This window comes from Doryrhamphus excisus, linkage group LG17 (assembly GCF_037039965.1).
Source record: "Doryrhamphus excisus strain RoL-2023G ecotype Guam linkage group LG17, RoL_Dexc_Guam_v1.1, whole genome shotgun sequence".
Taxonomy (NCBI): Eukaryota; Metazoa; Chordata; class Actinopteri; order Syngnathiformes; family Syngnathidae; genus Doryrhamphus; species Doryrhamphus excisus.
In genome coordinates, this window is record NC_136373.1 from 1,523,151 (window position 1) to 1,537,086 (window position 13,936).

A 13,936-nucleotide genomic window follows, 5' to 3' on the forward strand; every position below is an offset into this window, starting at 1 on the left:
TCATCTTCCTACAAAGACTCTCCTAAGACTACAGTCAGAGGACAGTCTACGCTTTCTACATACTTATGTATATCAAACGCTATGATAAGAAATGTCGGAGAAGCAAACATGGATGACAAAAGGACTTAACAATGCTTGCAAGAACAAGAACACACTATATAGGAAATTAGTTGAAAAGTTCAACAACAACAACTGGAAAAAGGAATTCCAAAATGAAGGACAAAGAAGGAAAGGAATGAAACAATAGAAAGGAATCCTAATGTAACATTGTAAAAGTTGCAGATGGAGGGGTAGGATTTATCAACTTTGCTTCTTCCTACTCCTTTTGGATACGTGGTACTGTAATTATGTGATTATTCCGTCGTAACCCGATGCATGTTCAAATAAAATTAAACCACGACCATGTCAAGTCTGGCATTTTTACTGCAGTTCTAGAGGCGTGCGTGGAAAAGATGGTTTTGCAATTTGGTATTTGGTACTTTGTGAGCGTTTTTTAATGGGTGTGAGAATTTTCAGGTTCCTGCGAGGGCTGTGTGGTTGAGCAGCCTGACATGGGTTTCATTTGCTTTGCAGGCCTTGTCTGTTAGCATCTGGGTGATAGTGGCCAGAGCGGTTTGCAAAGTCAGTATCGGACTCTTATTTGCACTAAGCTAGCTGCTTAACATACGGCTGTCAGACAGAAGAGCGAGGACGCGAGGAAGAGGATGCCAATGTGTATGTAGCATGTAACATGTGGGTGTGTGTTTAACAAAAGTGGGTGGTCTCAAGCTGTGAAGACCAAAAATCGCCTGTTTAAACCGCGCTTCCAGACTTCTGACCTTGAGAGTAACATTGCTGGACTCAATGCTATTTATTTGGACATCTTATACACACTCACAAATGACCATTAGGTGCCGCGTTTGATAAACAAGCCTGATTGGATTGCTTGTACGAACGTGTGTGGCTTTCTCGCTTTCTGTCCTCCGGGCTCAAGGCTCCTTAGAACGAGTGCAATTGAACTCAAGGGCATGGAAAATAGCATGAGCTGTCACACTTCACACACGTGCACATAAAAGAACGCATTCACACAAGTATACATATGTAAACATTGACACAGGAAGGTAAGCACGTCTCATTTAGTTTCATAATATGAAGGTTTTATTCTATTACATCTTTACTCACTCATAAAGTCCCATGTTTGGCTTAAAGGTGGACTTGGGGCCAACAGCAACCACAACGAGGGAACGAGAGTCCTTTATCTGAAAGTAATGGTAATGGTTTTATTTCATTTGAACATGCATCAGATTACAATTGAGTGCATCCCATAATCAGTTCCCAGTTCCACATGTCCAAAAGGAGTAAGAAGAAGCAAAACTTATTAAATCCTACCCCTCCATCTGGTACTTTTACAATCAGTAACTGTTACATTTGTTCACTTCCTGCTTTCCATAATACAGTTTAAGTTTTTTTTTTAAATAATGTACCTCGTACCGAAGTACGAGGTGATATGAGCATCCAATGCCATAATGGGTACCATAGTAAGTGTCAATATAGTGATATATATAGCACATCATGACTGGTTCAAGACTCTTCATCCTTGTATTTAGCAAACATCAACTGCTTGTATTGTTTCTTGAATTGGCTCATCGTTGTGCATTGTTTGATTTCCTTACTCAATCCATTCCATAGTTTGATTCCACATACTGAAATGCTGTGGCTAGCATAACGTAGTCCTAGCATAGAAGTGTTTCAAATGTCGTTCTTCCCTGAGATCATATTTCTCCTCTCTTGTAGAGAAGTATTGGATGACATTTTTAGCTAATTGGTTATTTTTAGCTTTATGTATTATTTTAGCTGTTTGAAGATGAACTATATCAGCAAGTTGAGGTATTTGTGATTTTAGAAATAAGGAGTTAGTATGTTCTCTGTAGGCGGCATTATGAATTATCCTTACTGGCCTTTTTTGCAGTACATTTAGCGAGTGAAGATTGTTTTTATAGTTATTAGCCCATATTTCCACACAATAAGTAAGATATTGTAGAACCAGAGAGCAATAAAGAGTGTGGAGTGATTTCTGATTGAGAACAAATTTTGCTTTGTTCAATACTGAAATATTTCCGGCCACCTTATGTTGTATATTTGTAATATGAGGTTTCCAGCTCATATTTTCATATATTGTGATCCCCAGAAATGTATTTTGGGTTCACCCTTTCAATGTCCACACCGTCTATTTGTATTTGCTGGTGCGTGTCCGTTCTGCTGTTAGCAAACAGCATGATTTTAGTTTTATTTAGGTTCAAGGCCAATCTATTATCATCAAAGCATCTTTTTAGTGTGACCATTTCTTCTCTGACCTTTCTAATAATTTGGTGTGTACTCCCTCCAGAACAAAAAGCAGTGGTATCATCTGCAAATAATACCAGCTTTAAGTCTTTCGTAACTTTGGAGATATCATTGATGTACAAGTTGAACAGTTTTGGCCCCAGTATTGACCCCTGGGGAACTCCGTACGTAATATACAATGTATACAATGAATCTGTGTGAGTGCTTGTAGTTCATTGTCATTTAAAAAAAATTTTTTTTGCATTTCAATCTCTGTTTTGCCTCCTAGGCGAATCTCTGGGAATCAGCTGAAATATATCTCAGGCCATTCTCTCCAGGGTCTCCACAACCTTAAAGTTTTGTGAGTAATTTACTCCTCTTTTCCAAGCCAAATCCATGCGTTCAGTCTTCTTCCCAAATTTTTGGGTGGAGGGAATCTGAATAGTTCACACAGGTCATGCGTCATTAACCGTGGATACGATTTATGTTCCGGGGATACCGACCCTGACTGAAACTCCCTTATTTCGTACACTTTTTCTAACGCAGCCGCATTACTCACCTTGACAAGTACAAGTGACAGATAAGTCTTGATTTGAAGTATTTCTATGTATTCCTTTTCAAAATAAATGAGAGCTGCACAAGGGCGAGCTCTGGCAACCAGTTCAGTTATTTCATACTCTGGTTGAAAATGACTGACAAGACCTACCGTTGAATGTAAAATTGGCAGGAGTAATGGGGTTTGAACGTTGAGGGAAAAATACGCAGACAGACTGCTTGATCTATTTTCACCTTGCGTTATAAAACTCGCCGACACAGACTGAGCCGAACTAGGCAGAGAATCCATTAACAACGGAGCAAAAGTAAATATGGATCCATTGTCTGAAAGCCAACTTTGGATGCTCTCCTCGACTTCAGAGGAGTTCAGCTGTTGGTTTCCTTCCTCGATATACAAGTTAAAGCAACAGCGCGGCTGGCCTTGTGAAAAAAACTGCAAGGTTGATGATGCGCTCGATTCATCGCACATCAGCAGTAGAAACTCACGCACTTGCACACAACAAAAGACCTCTATTTCCTTTCAAATCATTGTGGAATTCCCAAATTTACTACTGTGGCCGGAGATGCACTGTTAATTTTTTTTTTCTTTTGTGAAAATTTAATAAACGTACTCTGTTCCTTTCAGGATGCTGCAAAACAATCAGCTTGAAAGGCTTCCTGGTGAGGCTGCGTGGGACTTACCCAACCTGCTGTCCCTGTGAGTTAAACAAACGCACCCATTCACCGACATCATCTCATTCCATGACCATCCACACATGTAGGAATATATCGTAATCTAACTACGGTTTAAAGGAGACCTATTATGGTCATTTTTCAGCCCTTTGTATGGACTTGTGGACTCCTATAGAGCAGCTTCACACAACAACCAGCGCAGAAAGCTTTCTGGATCTTCCAAAATCCGCACCTATTCCAGCCTCTCCGTGCTTCCCGATGTTTTGATTTATTCCACTCACGGCCCGCCTCCGGGCACACCCGCTTCGCTGTGGTTGGTCACACTCCCAGGTGCTAAGCTGCCGAACCCAACGGTATAGGAGTCGATAATAAACTTTTAAGTCGAGCTTAAAAGCCAAAAGGTTGGAAGTAGAGCCCGGGACAGTCTGAAGTTTCTCAAGAAAAAAGGTTACTTCAAGATGTCTCTGTATGGTAAGTAGCTTTAGCATTTTAGCTTAGGTTTTTTTTCCAGTAATGTGGTCATTACACATTTTTTGCGGGACTACCAGTGTTTAAAAAACTTGGTTAAACTCAGTTAATTGTGTTGGGAAATGGCTATTAGTAATCCCAGACTTTTGCATCCCACTCTCTTTATGCACACTCTATAATGCTACACAGACAAAAGCTTTGGTTCCATTACTTACACAAAATAAAGTTAGGATACTGATAAATTGTTACTTTCTTTACTGCTTGCTACTCTGACTCTTCGACACAACCAAGTAACGTTGCAAGGGTATCGGGCTTCAGCAAGTTTTCTCGGGCTAGTCCGAGTCCTGGCTAGAGGAGTCACAGTCTGTGTAGCATCTGGAAGCCATGAGGGGAAACAGCAGACACTGCAGGCCAGAGAGAACATCTCCAATGAGCTGTGAAACAACCCCATTTTCCATTAATTCTGCTTCTCTTCCTTTTCCATTCTTCTCATTCTTCTCCCACCACCCACACTGCTATCCACTTGCTAATGAGAGTTTGGTGGCTAAATTGTTTCATCTGTGGGGTCAGTGCATGTGTGTCAGCGGACATGTTGGGGTGTGTGCATGTGGACCTCATCTGTATAAACGAGTATATGTTAGAGATAATGCATTTTTGGAAATTACGAGTATGAATTGTGCTTGTGGGTACTTCAAGTGCATGCCGTCTACTTGCAAAAACATGTGCAAAATTTGGGGATTCGTACGTGGTGAGTACAGCCTCAGTGCGGATTTGAGAGCACGCAGACACAAGGTCGCACTTTTAGTGAAGGAGGAACTTTCGCTGTGTGCAGGCAAGCAGTCCCTTGTGGAGCCTATGTTGTCAGATGGAGACATTATACCAGATCGTTGCAGGAAAGACGTCAATGCTGTCCCAACCATTTGCTAAAATATGTATTTTTTAGTTTAGTTATATCTTTGCTCCAAATTCCCATCAATTCCCGATGCCCATCATATCATGTCACACTGTGTAATCCTCCGCATCAGGTTTTCCCAAAAAAAAACAAACGCATTTATTAAAAACAGAAAAATATACAAACTTTTTCAGTGCTTTGGTTCCGATTTTCTACAATAAAAGCTCTGCTAAAACATTCCGCTGTTCTCAAATATCTTAATTTTTATTTTTCTACACAAAATAAGATGAAAAATAAATAAACAAATCAAGAATTAAAAAAATCAATCAGTAATAAATAAATATAATAATAATAATAAAAACTTAAGAAACCACATATAGTTGGTGGGTAGACAAATGATTTTTTTCAGATTAAAATGAACAAAGCATTATTAGAGCCCTGTAGACATGACAAAACACGACTATAGTCACATTTATACTCTTTTTATTTACAACATATTGCGCAACTGCAGGGTCTTGAGACACATGCTAACTCGCAAACTAGAGAGCTAGCGACCTAAACGGTAGCCTTCGAGTTATTTCCTTTAAACTTAAATAGCCAAAAACTTACCACTTCCACACGGATAGGGAGGACAACTATTAACAGTTATTTAACCTTTAACATGAACATGAATCAAACGTAATAATTTTTTCTGGGTACATGATACCATACAGCATCCATATCAAACTTGCGCGGGCCGCACTAACATTAAACTTTCATATCAAGGCGGGGTCCTCAAACTGGTGTCCTGCGGGCCACATTTGGCCCGCGGGACGCATGTTTGAGACCCCTGTCATAGAGATGACTTCAAATCAGAGGAAAACACACCTCTCTCTGTATAGAGAACAACAGCACCTTTCCAATGCAGTAATACTGCATAAGAGCAGTATAGATAGACTAGTATAAAGGCTTTGTAATACAAATCTTGTCTGAAGCACCTCTCACTGACATGAAACACATAATTACTGTAGGTAAAAAGAAAAAAAAAACACGGCATCTGAGTCAGCACTAAATTGTCATAAAGAATGCTTTCATCCAAAATACATGACCACATAATCTCAAACAAGAATTATCTTGTTTGCACGGTACTATTACTGTTCATTAAAAAGGTCAGTAAAGACGTTTGACACGGAAAGGAAAATCGACACCATCGGAAGGCCCCCAAGTGAATACACTCGGACCATCTGGAGAATCGAGAGCACCGAGTCTGCACATTTCCCTCCATCATTTAAGAGAACTTTGTCCCTCTCTTTTCTCATAATAATCATACTTCAGACTTTGATGTGATGGACAGGAAATGGCTGCTGCTTTATTGGCTTCTGTGAAACATTCCCGGTTCTGACTTGGACCTTGCGGAGACCTGGCAGGTCCACCCGGAGGGACAGTTATTATTTGGCCCCGGAGAGCAGTGCACAAAATTGAAGGCTGTTCCGCAGCTTTTATCTGGTGATTCGGGTCAAGGGCAAACAATGTCAAATAGGGTGCATAAAAACGATGTAAAGCGCTGAAAGAAACGGTTCAGGAAGTAGACCAAATAGACATTTCTTAAAGCAGGGGTCTCAAACTCAATTTACCTGGGGGCCACTGGAGCTAGGGTCTGGGCGAGACTGGGCCGCATCAGGTTTTCCAAAAAAAAAAAAAAACGCATTTATTAAAAACAGAAAAATTAATAAACTTTGCTTTGGTTCCGATTTTCTACAATAAAATCTCTGATAAAAAATTCCACTGTTCTCAAATATCTTCATTTTTATTTTTCTACACAAAATAAGAAATAAAATAAATAAACAAATCAAGAATAAAGAAAATCAATCAATCAGTAATAAATAAATATAATAATAATAATAAAAACTTAAGAAACCACATATAGTTGGTGGGTAGACAAATTATTTTTTTTCAGATTAAAATGAACAAAGCATTATTAGAGCCCTGTAGACATGACAAAACACGACTATAGTCACATTTATACTCTTTTTATTTACAACATATTGCGCAACTGCAGGGTCTTGAGACACATGCTAACTCGCAAACTAGAGAGCTAGCGACCTAAACGGTAGCCTTCAAGTTATTTCCTTTAAACTTATATAGTCAAAAACTTACCACTTCCACACGGATAGGGAGGATAACTATTAACAGTTATTTAACCTTTAACATGAACATGAATCAAATGTAATAATTTTTTCTGGGTACATGATACCATACAGCATCCATATCAAACTTGCGCGGGCCGCACTAACATTAAACGTTCATATCAAGGCGGGGGCTTCGGGCCACGTGTTTGAGACCATGAAGTTGTATCGTTTGGAACTGACAGGCGGTATTCTTTGCCTTTTTGACGTCTTTCCTGATGACGTTTTATGATCGTCAAGGATTTACAGAAATGTTCTCACACTGGACGGATGCTTCAACTCCAAATGCCCTTTCAAATTTGAAGTTGACGAGGGCGATGTGCGGATCTGTTTTGTAGCGCAGGTGGACATGATTTGCACTGACGGGTTACATTTTTACTGTCAGAATCTATGGGAGACAATACATAAAAATTCCGTAAATAATCCTAAGTGGAGGCAGCTGTGCCGGCAAGCGTGTTCATCTTCGCTTCGCCATTTGACTCGACTTGCTGCGTTCTTATGTTAGCAAGCGTTTCATATGTAGCGCCGCCTGTTGGTCGAATGCGATATAAACAAATATCTTCCGACAGGTAATAACTGGACCTAAAGGGGGCGCTGATTCTCAAATAATCTTAACTTAATGTTCAAGTTGTTTATTTACAAATACGTTGCGTTCAGTTCGACATTGTTCAAAAAATTTCAGTTGTTTTGAACTTGTTGCCTCTCCTGGTGGGAAAATTCCCACAAGTTCGGAATGCCAAGTTGAAAATTTGACTTTGATGATGCTGTTTGTTTGGTGAAGCTTTGAACCGATGAAGATTTTGGTGGGCAGAAACGACAATGTTTAGAAGACGAGTAAGCCAATCTGTGAAATGTTTATTTTGTTGTAAGTTCTTGAAAAAAAAAGATTATTTGACAGTGTGTATACATTAGGGTATAGGAGGCTGATGTCAGCGCAGCAGATTCATTTGCTCATCAAACCGGATGTCCGGTTTATTGCATCGGTTTATTGTTCATAACCCCAGTTTGAATCCTACTGCGCCTAACCGAAGGTGCATGGATACACACGTACTCGAAATCATACTCGAGTTCTTCTCATCCCACAGGCGTCTGGATGCAAACCTACTGTCTGAAGTTCCTGCTGGTGCCTTCAGAGGAATGCGGTCTCTAAGGCACCTGTGGCTGGATGACAACTCCTTGACAGAGATCCCAGTGACTGCCCTGGATTCGCTGCCCTCCCTACAGGCCATGACCCTGGCCCTCAACCAGATCACGCATATCCCAGATTATGCGTTTTCCAACCTCTCTGCACTCGTTGTACTGTAAGTGACACAGAGTTTGTAGTTTCAACACACCGGAGAAAGTATTTATATATGAGCTGGGTGATAGTGAATTCAGTTTTTTTTTTTGTTAGAACAGAACTTGACATTCACTAAAAACAACATTTGTGTCCTTTTCCTAGACATCTCCATAACAACCAGATCCAGATGATGGGTGGGAGATGCTTTGAAGGTTTACAAAGTCTGGAAACTCTGTAAGTATAAAAAATGATCAATTTGGTGAAATATCCTACAATATTAGATAAAATTAAGTATTGGACGGTACGAGATTCTGACGGTATGACAACCTTATGCTAGGAGTCCACTGGGCCGGCGCCAGTTGGTGCCAATTCAGTTCCGAATTAATGCTCGCTCGGCATCTTTGCCATGTTGCCGTTATTTCGGCGCCACAGCGAGCCACTAGGCGCCAATCACATGATATTTGGTGCAAACTGGCGCCAGCCCAGTGGACTATTAGCATCATTGGCGCAACTTGGCTCGTGCCATTATATTCCAGTGGATTCCAATAGGCGGATTGTTTGCAACATTTGGTTCTTCACAAATCTTTTAAACAAAGATTTTAAACATTTTGAAAATTTCTTGCCGCCAAACAAGCCAGTTGGGAGGCAGTTTGAGCCACTGCACGCCACTCGGCACCTTATTGGCGACACTAGGCGTCACAGCAAATTGCATTGGCGTGAACTGGCACAAACTGGCGCCGGCCCAGTGGACTCTTAGCATTATAAATGTCACTGTTTGGTATCATAATTCCGTGCGTTATTTTGAAATATTTCTATTGAAAAGAATGGAAAAAATACTTCTATTATTATGATACCAAAGTATGACGGAAAATGTTTGTGGTTTTGAATCTGTGACTTTTTCATACCACGGCGTACCTTGAGACCGCTAAAAAGCCCATGCCGACATATAGTAGTACAATGTTAATTTAGAGGGTCAGATGAGATACCTTGGCCCAAATACTGATGACGGTATCCGCAAGTATCAACATCCAAACCGTATGGTAGTATTTACAACAATCACATTACCTTACAATAACCCCAGGATTAATGAGGAACTCACTGAAATATAACCTCAGAAAAAACAATATACGCAGGAGCCCTCAATTTACTTTCATTAAGTGTCTGACAGGAATGCCATTTATGCTAGTGTGTGTTTAGTGGTCCTTAACCAGATATTAATGATCTTCAACAATCCAAGAACTAAGAATGCCAAAAGAAAGAAATGCTAAATCAAACAATACCGGTAATCTAAGAAATTGCTGTTTTAAATCCACAACTAAATTAATACCAGAAACGGTCAAAGTAAAAGTTTTCTTATGGAGGTCATGATACAGAAGTCAATACTGTAGAGTTGTAGTGCAAACCAGACTTTTGGAATGAATAGAAGCTCCAGACAACTCCGAACTATTACCTTAAAAGACGGATAAAATACATGAAGTAGAAGTGAAAGCAAGGAACCATGAATCCAGCAAAAGTCACGGTGGTCTGATTAAAGCAAAGTTCCTGGCATGGTGGTTAACAACCTGTTGAAGTGCAAGGAAATGTGCTCCTTTTTTATGAGCTTGCGGGCACGCAGATGTGTGCATGTTACCGAGTCTCACCTTTATACGCTTTATATTTATACGCTCGGATGGTTAAGAGCGTGGAGGTAAACAATCAGAACAAGATGGAGGAAAATTGACTGCGCTAAAGACTGACGATGTGTCGTTTATGCGAGGATTGCGACGGTATGAAGGGCTAATCTCACACAGCGATACAGCGAAATCGGAGCCATCCGAAACCATCGCCAACGCCAACATGGATTATAAAACCATTATTGGAATGAGTCAATCAGGACACTGCTAGACAATATCACATACGCTGTAAGTCAGGGGTCTCAAACTCAATTTACCTGGGGGACACCGGAGCTAGGTTCTGGGTGAAGCCGGGCCGCATCAGGTTTTAAAAAAAAAAAAATTAAATAAATAAAAAAATCTATCAATGCTTTTGCTTTTGCTATACCCTACACTTTTTCAGTACTTTGGTTCCGGTTTTCCACACCAAAATATCTGATAAAACATTCCACTGTTCTCAAATATCCTAATTTTTATTTTTTTTATACACAAAATAAGATAAAAAAATAAACAAATTAAGAATAAAGACAATAAATCAATCAGTAATAAATTAGTAAAATAATAATAAAACAGCAAATGAGAAAAACGTTGGTAGAAAAATTATTATTTTTCAGATTCAAATGTATTAACAGTTATTTAACCTTTAACATGAACATCAATGAAACTTAATAATTTGACCCAATTAGCAAGTTAGCATCGTACTCGGTTCCGTCTGGGAGCGGCGTCGTAGCTTTAACAACATGTTTTAATGAGATGCTTTATCTCGACGTGTATTTTTCCGTTTTTATTCCAAATCATTTCCTGCATTTATTTGTACCCGGCGTCATATAAGCCTTTAGCTTCATTGCTAATCCAAAGCAAAAACAGGGCGGGTAACAGGGTATAGGGTAACAGTACGGGCGGGGGCAAAATCATGCTTTAAGCTGTCATTTCAACATTAAACTTTGGTATCAAGGTGGGGGGCCTCAAAGTAGCATCTCGCGGGCCGCATTTGGCCCGCGGGCCGCGAGTTTGAGACCCCTGCTGTAAGTGTTCCACATCAATATAATAAGTTATGATGAAGTGTTTCCTAATAACAAACCAATGGGAGACACAAATAACGAGGTCAGCGCAGTAAAGGTTGGGAGTCAAAACGAAATTTCATCCGTTACAGCTGTCAACCTGTTTGAGCAAATGCCATCGACTGTGTAATGCGTATGCCATACTATGTCATACTATACATAATCGGATGCATTGTTTTTAATTATAATGCTAACGGTCTTATAGCAAAAAAAAAAAAAACACGGCAATGGACTTTAAATAGACCATGATAACTTCATGTCTCTCGCAGGGATTTAAATTACAATGATCTCCAGGAGTTCCCCGTGGCGATCAAGACACTGAGTAAGCTCCAGGAACTGTGAGTACGCGCACACACACACACACACACACACACACACACACACACACACACTAAATAACACCTGCCCAACATGACTGTCATGACTGAGTTATCCCCACTAATCCCATTAAGTGATTTTAATGTGGCACTCGGATACAATCTCTCTCACCCAAAGCAGGTGCAACAACCCGCCCCCCCCCCCCTCCAACCCCCACCCACACAAACTTTGTCTTCACTCCAGTTCAGCAGATGTTCCACAGGGCACACGTGTCACAGATACAGCATGTTTGTGCTCAAATCTCTCGCATCCAAAAATGTTTTTCAGCTGTGCGACGGCAGGTGTCGAATGACTTGCCTCGAACCCGCAACACACGCTACATCCATTTTTTTTACACTCGACAGTAACCATGTTTTTACATGAGGAGTTTTTCTCTTCTCCGGAAACAATGGTATACATGGAAAGGAATATTCCAATCTCTTGTCCACATGCGTCGCTATAATCAACCAGAATAGTCAATGGGGCATGCCCAGTAAAACGTAAACATCAACATCACGTGATACCGACTTCCCCGAGTTGTTTTTTCACTTGTCGGAATAACTCCGTATTGCCGGTTTTTCGTTTGTCCAGTCTTGAAATTTAGTTTGAATCAAAAACAAACTTTGCTTAGCAGTCCAATGCCGATTGCTGGCCTCCATTTTTAAGACTGAAGAACGTCTGGATCTGCGTGTTACGTCATATCTGAGCATGCGATATGATAAATTTAACCAGGAAATGATCAAATTCAATCTTGCTAATATTTTATAATTCACTAATAATCACTGCATGACAGAATTATGACTTGACTATCCGACATTATTAACGTTTTGCATATTTTCCATTTCCAGGGGTTTCCATAACAATAACATCAAAGCCATCCCAGAGAGAGCCTTTGTTGGGAATCCTCAGCTCCAAACCATGTAAGATGCTTTTTCTTAGTTACGTTCAAGACTAAAAGTGTGAAAAAAAATATTCATATGAATAATACATAAACCTTTTTGCAGCCATTTTTATGAGAATCCTATCCAGTTTGTGGGAAAATCAGCTTTCCAGTTCTTACCGAAGTTGCACACACTGTAAGTATGCAGTCTGGTGACTTTGCCAATCATTCGAGAGCGGACGTGTGAAATGACCGACTGAATGATGCTGTGCCGTGTACTGACGCGGTACCAGAGTGTGTTTTAAGAACACTTTTGACTTATGATGTCTAGTGAGACAGCCATAACAGCTTGTATTGATGTTGGATACAAAGTGTGATGGATGAAATGAGCTGTTAGGTAGGCTTTGTAAGGACAAACGTACAGTATTTGTGTGTGACTGGGGGGACTGACCAACTTTCCTCACACTTAACACCCTTTTTTTTGTAGTTCTCTTAACAGAGCGACCCTAATTCAAGAGTTTCCTGACCTGAAAGGAACCACAAGCCTGGAAGTTTTGTGAGTGTCTCAAAAAAAAAAAAGTTGGGCAATGATGGGCAAAATTCCAAAACAAGTGTAATTTTCTTTGAACGGCCCCTCACAATTACTCATAATGTTTATCAGTCAATGTTTCGACATGTCTAACAACTACAAAGGCACTCAGTACAGTATGTGGAATCAAACTATGGAATGGATTGAGTAAGGAAATCAAACAATGCACAACGATGAGCCAATTCAGGAAACAATACAAGCAGTTGATGTTTGCTAAATACAAGGATGAAGAGTCTTGAACCAGTCATGATGTGCTATATATATCACTATATTGACACTTACTATGGTACCCATTATGGCATTGGATGCTCATATCACCTTGTACTTACTTCGGTACGTGAAAAAATAAGAAATTAAAAAAAAAAAATTAAAATAAATTTTTTTTTTTACAAAAAATTATAAAATAAATTTATAAATTAATAAATAAAATAAATTTGCTAAATACAAGGATGAAGAGTCTTGAACCAGTCATGATGTGCTATATATATCACTATATTGACACTAATTGTACCCATTATGTCATCGGACGCTCATATCACCTCGTACTTCGGTACATTATTAAAAAAAAAAACAAAACAAAAAAAAAACGAAAAAAAAAAAACTGTAATATTACCTCGTACTTCAGTACGAGACAAAAAATTATATTATGGAAAGCAGGAAGTGAACAAATGTAACAGTTACTGATTGTAAAAGTACCAATATAGAAAATATGTAATATTACCTCGTACTTCAGTACGGGACAAAAAAAAAAAAAAAATAATAATAATAAAAACAAACTGTATTATGGAAAGCAGGAAGTGAACAAATGTAACAGTTACTGATTGTAAAAGTACCAATATAGAAAATATGTAATATTACCTCGTACTTCAGTACGGGACAAAAAATTACAAAATGTAAAAAATAAAAAAACCCCCAACCTTAAACTGTATTATGGAAAGCAGGAAGTGAATAAATGTAAGAGTTACTGATTGTAAAAGTACCAGATGGAGGGGTAGGATTTAATAAGCTTTGCTTCTTCCTACTACTTTTGGACATGTGGAACTGGGAACTGATTATGGGATGCAC

The 13,936-nt window shown here is 39.4% G+C and overlaps 2 protein-coding genes across 2 annotated transcripts in view; one reads left to right on the forward strand and one right to left on the reverse strand.

Annotated features, from left to right (window-relative positions):
- ube2t (ubiquitin-conjugating enzyme E2T (putative)) overlaps nucleotides 1-13,936 on the reverse strand; it is a 62,120-nt gene that overhangs the window by 38,048 nt on the left and 10,136 nt on the right. The gene's annotated exons all lie outside the window — the stretch shown is intronic.
- Nucleotides 1-13,936, forward strand: part of lgr6 (leucine-rich repeat containing G protein-coupled receptor 6) — a 44,477-nt gene that overhangs the window by 23,300 nt on the left and 7,241 nt on the right. Inside the window, exons 4-11 of the mRNA XM_058083716.2 lie at nucleotides 2,591-2,662; nucleotides 3,482-3,553; nucleotides 8,139-8,354; nucleotides 8,495-8,566; nucleotides 11,315-11,383; nucleotides 12,251-12,322; nucleotides 12,407-12,478; nucleotides 12,770-12,838. Of these exons, the coding sequence (XP_057939699.2) occupies nucleotides 2,591-2,662; nucleotides 3,482-3,553; nucleotides 8,139-8,354; nucleotides 8,495-8,566; nucleotides 11,315-11,383; nucleotides 12,251-12,322; nucleotides 12,407-12,478; nucleotides 12,770-12,838 (714 nt within the window). The remainder of the gene's footprint in view (nucleotides 1-2,590; nucleotides 2,663-3,481; nucleotides 3,554-8,138; nucleotides 8,355-8,494; nucleotides 8,567-11,314; nucleotides 11,384-12,250; nucleotides 12,323-12,406; nucleotides 12,479-12,769; nucleotides 12,839-13,936) is intronic.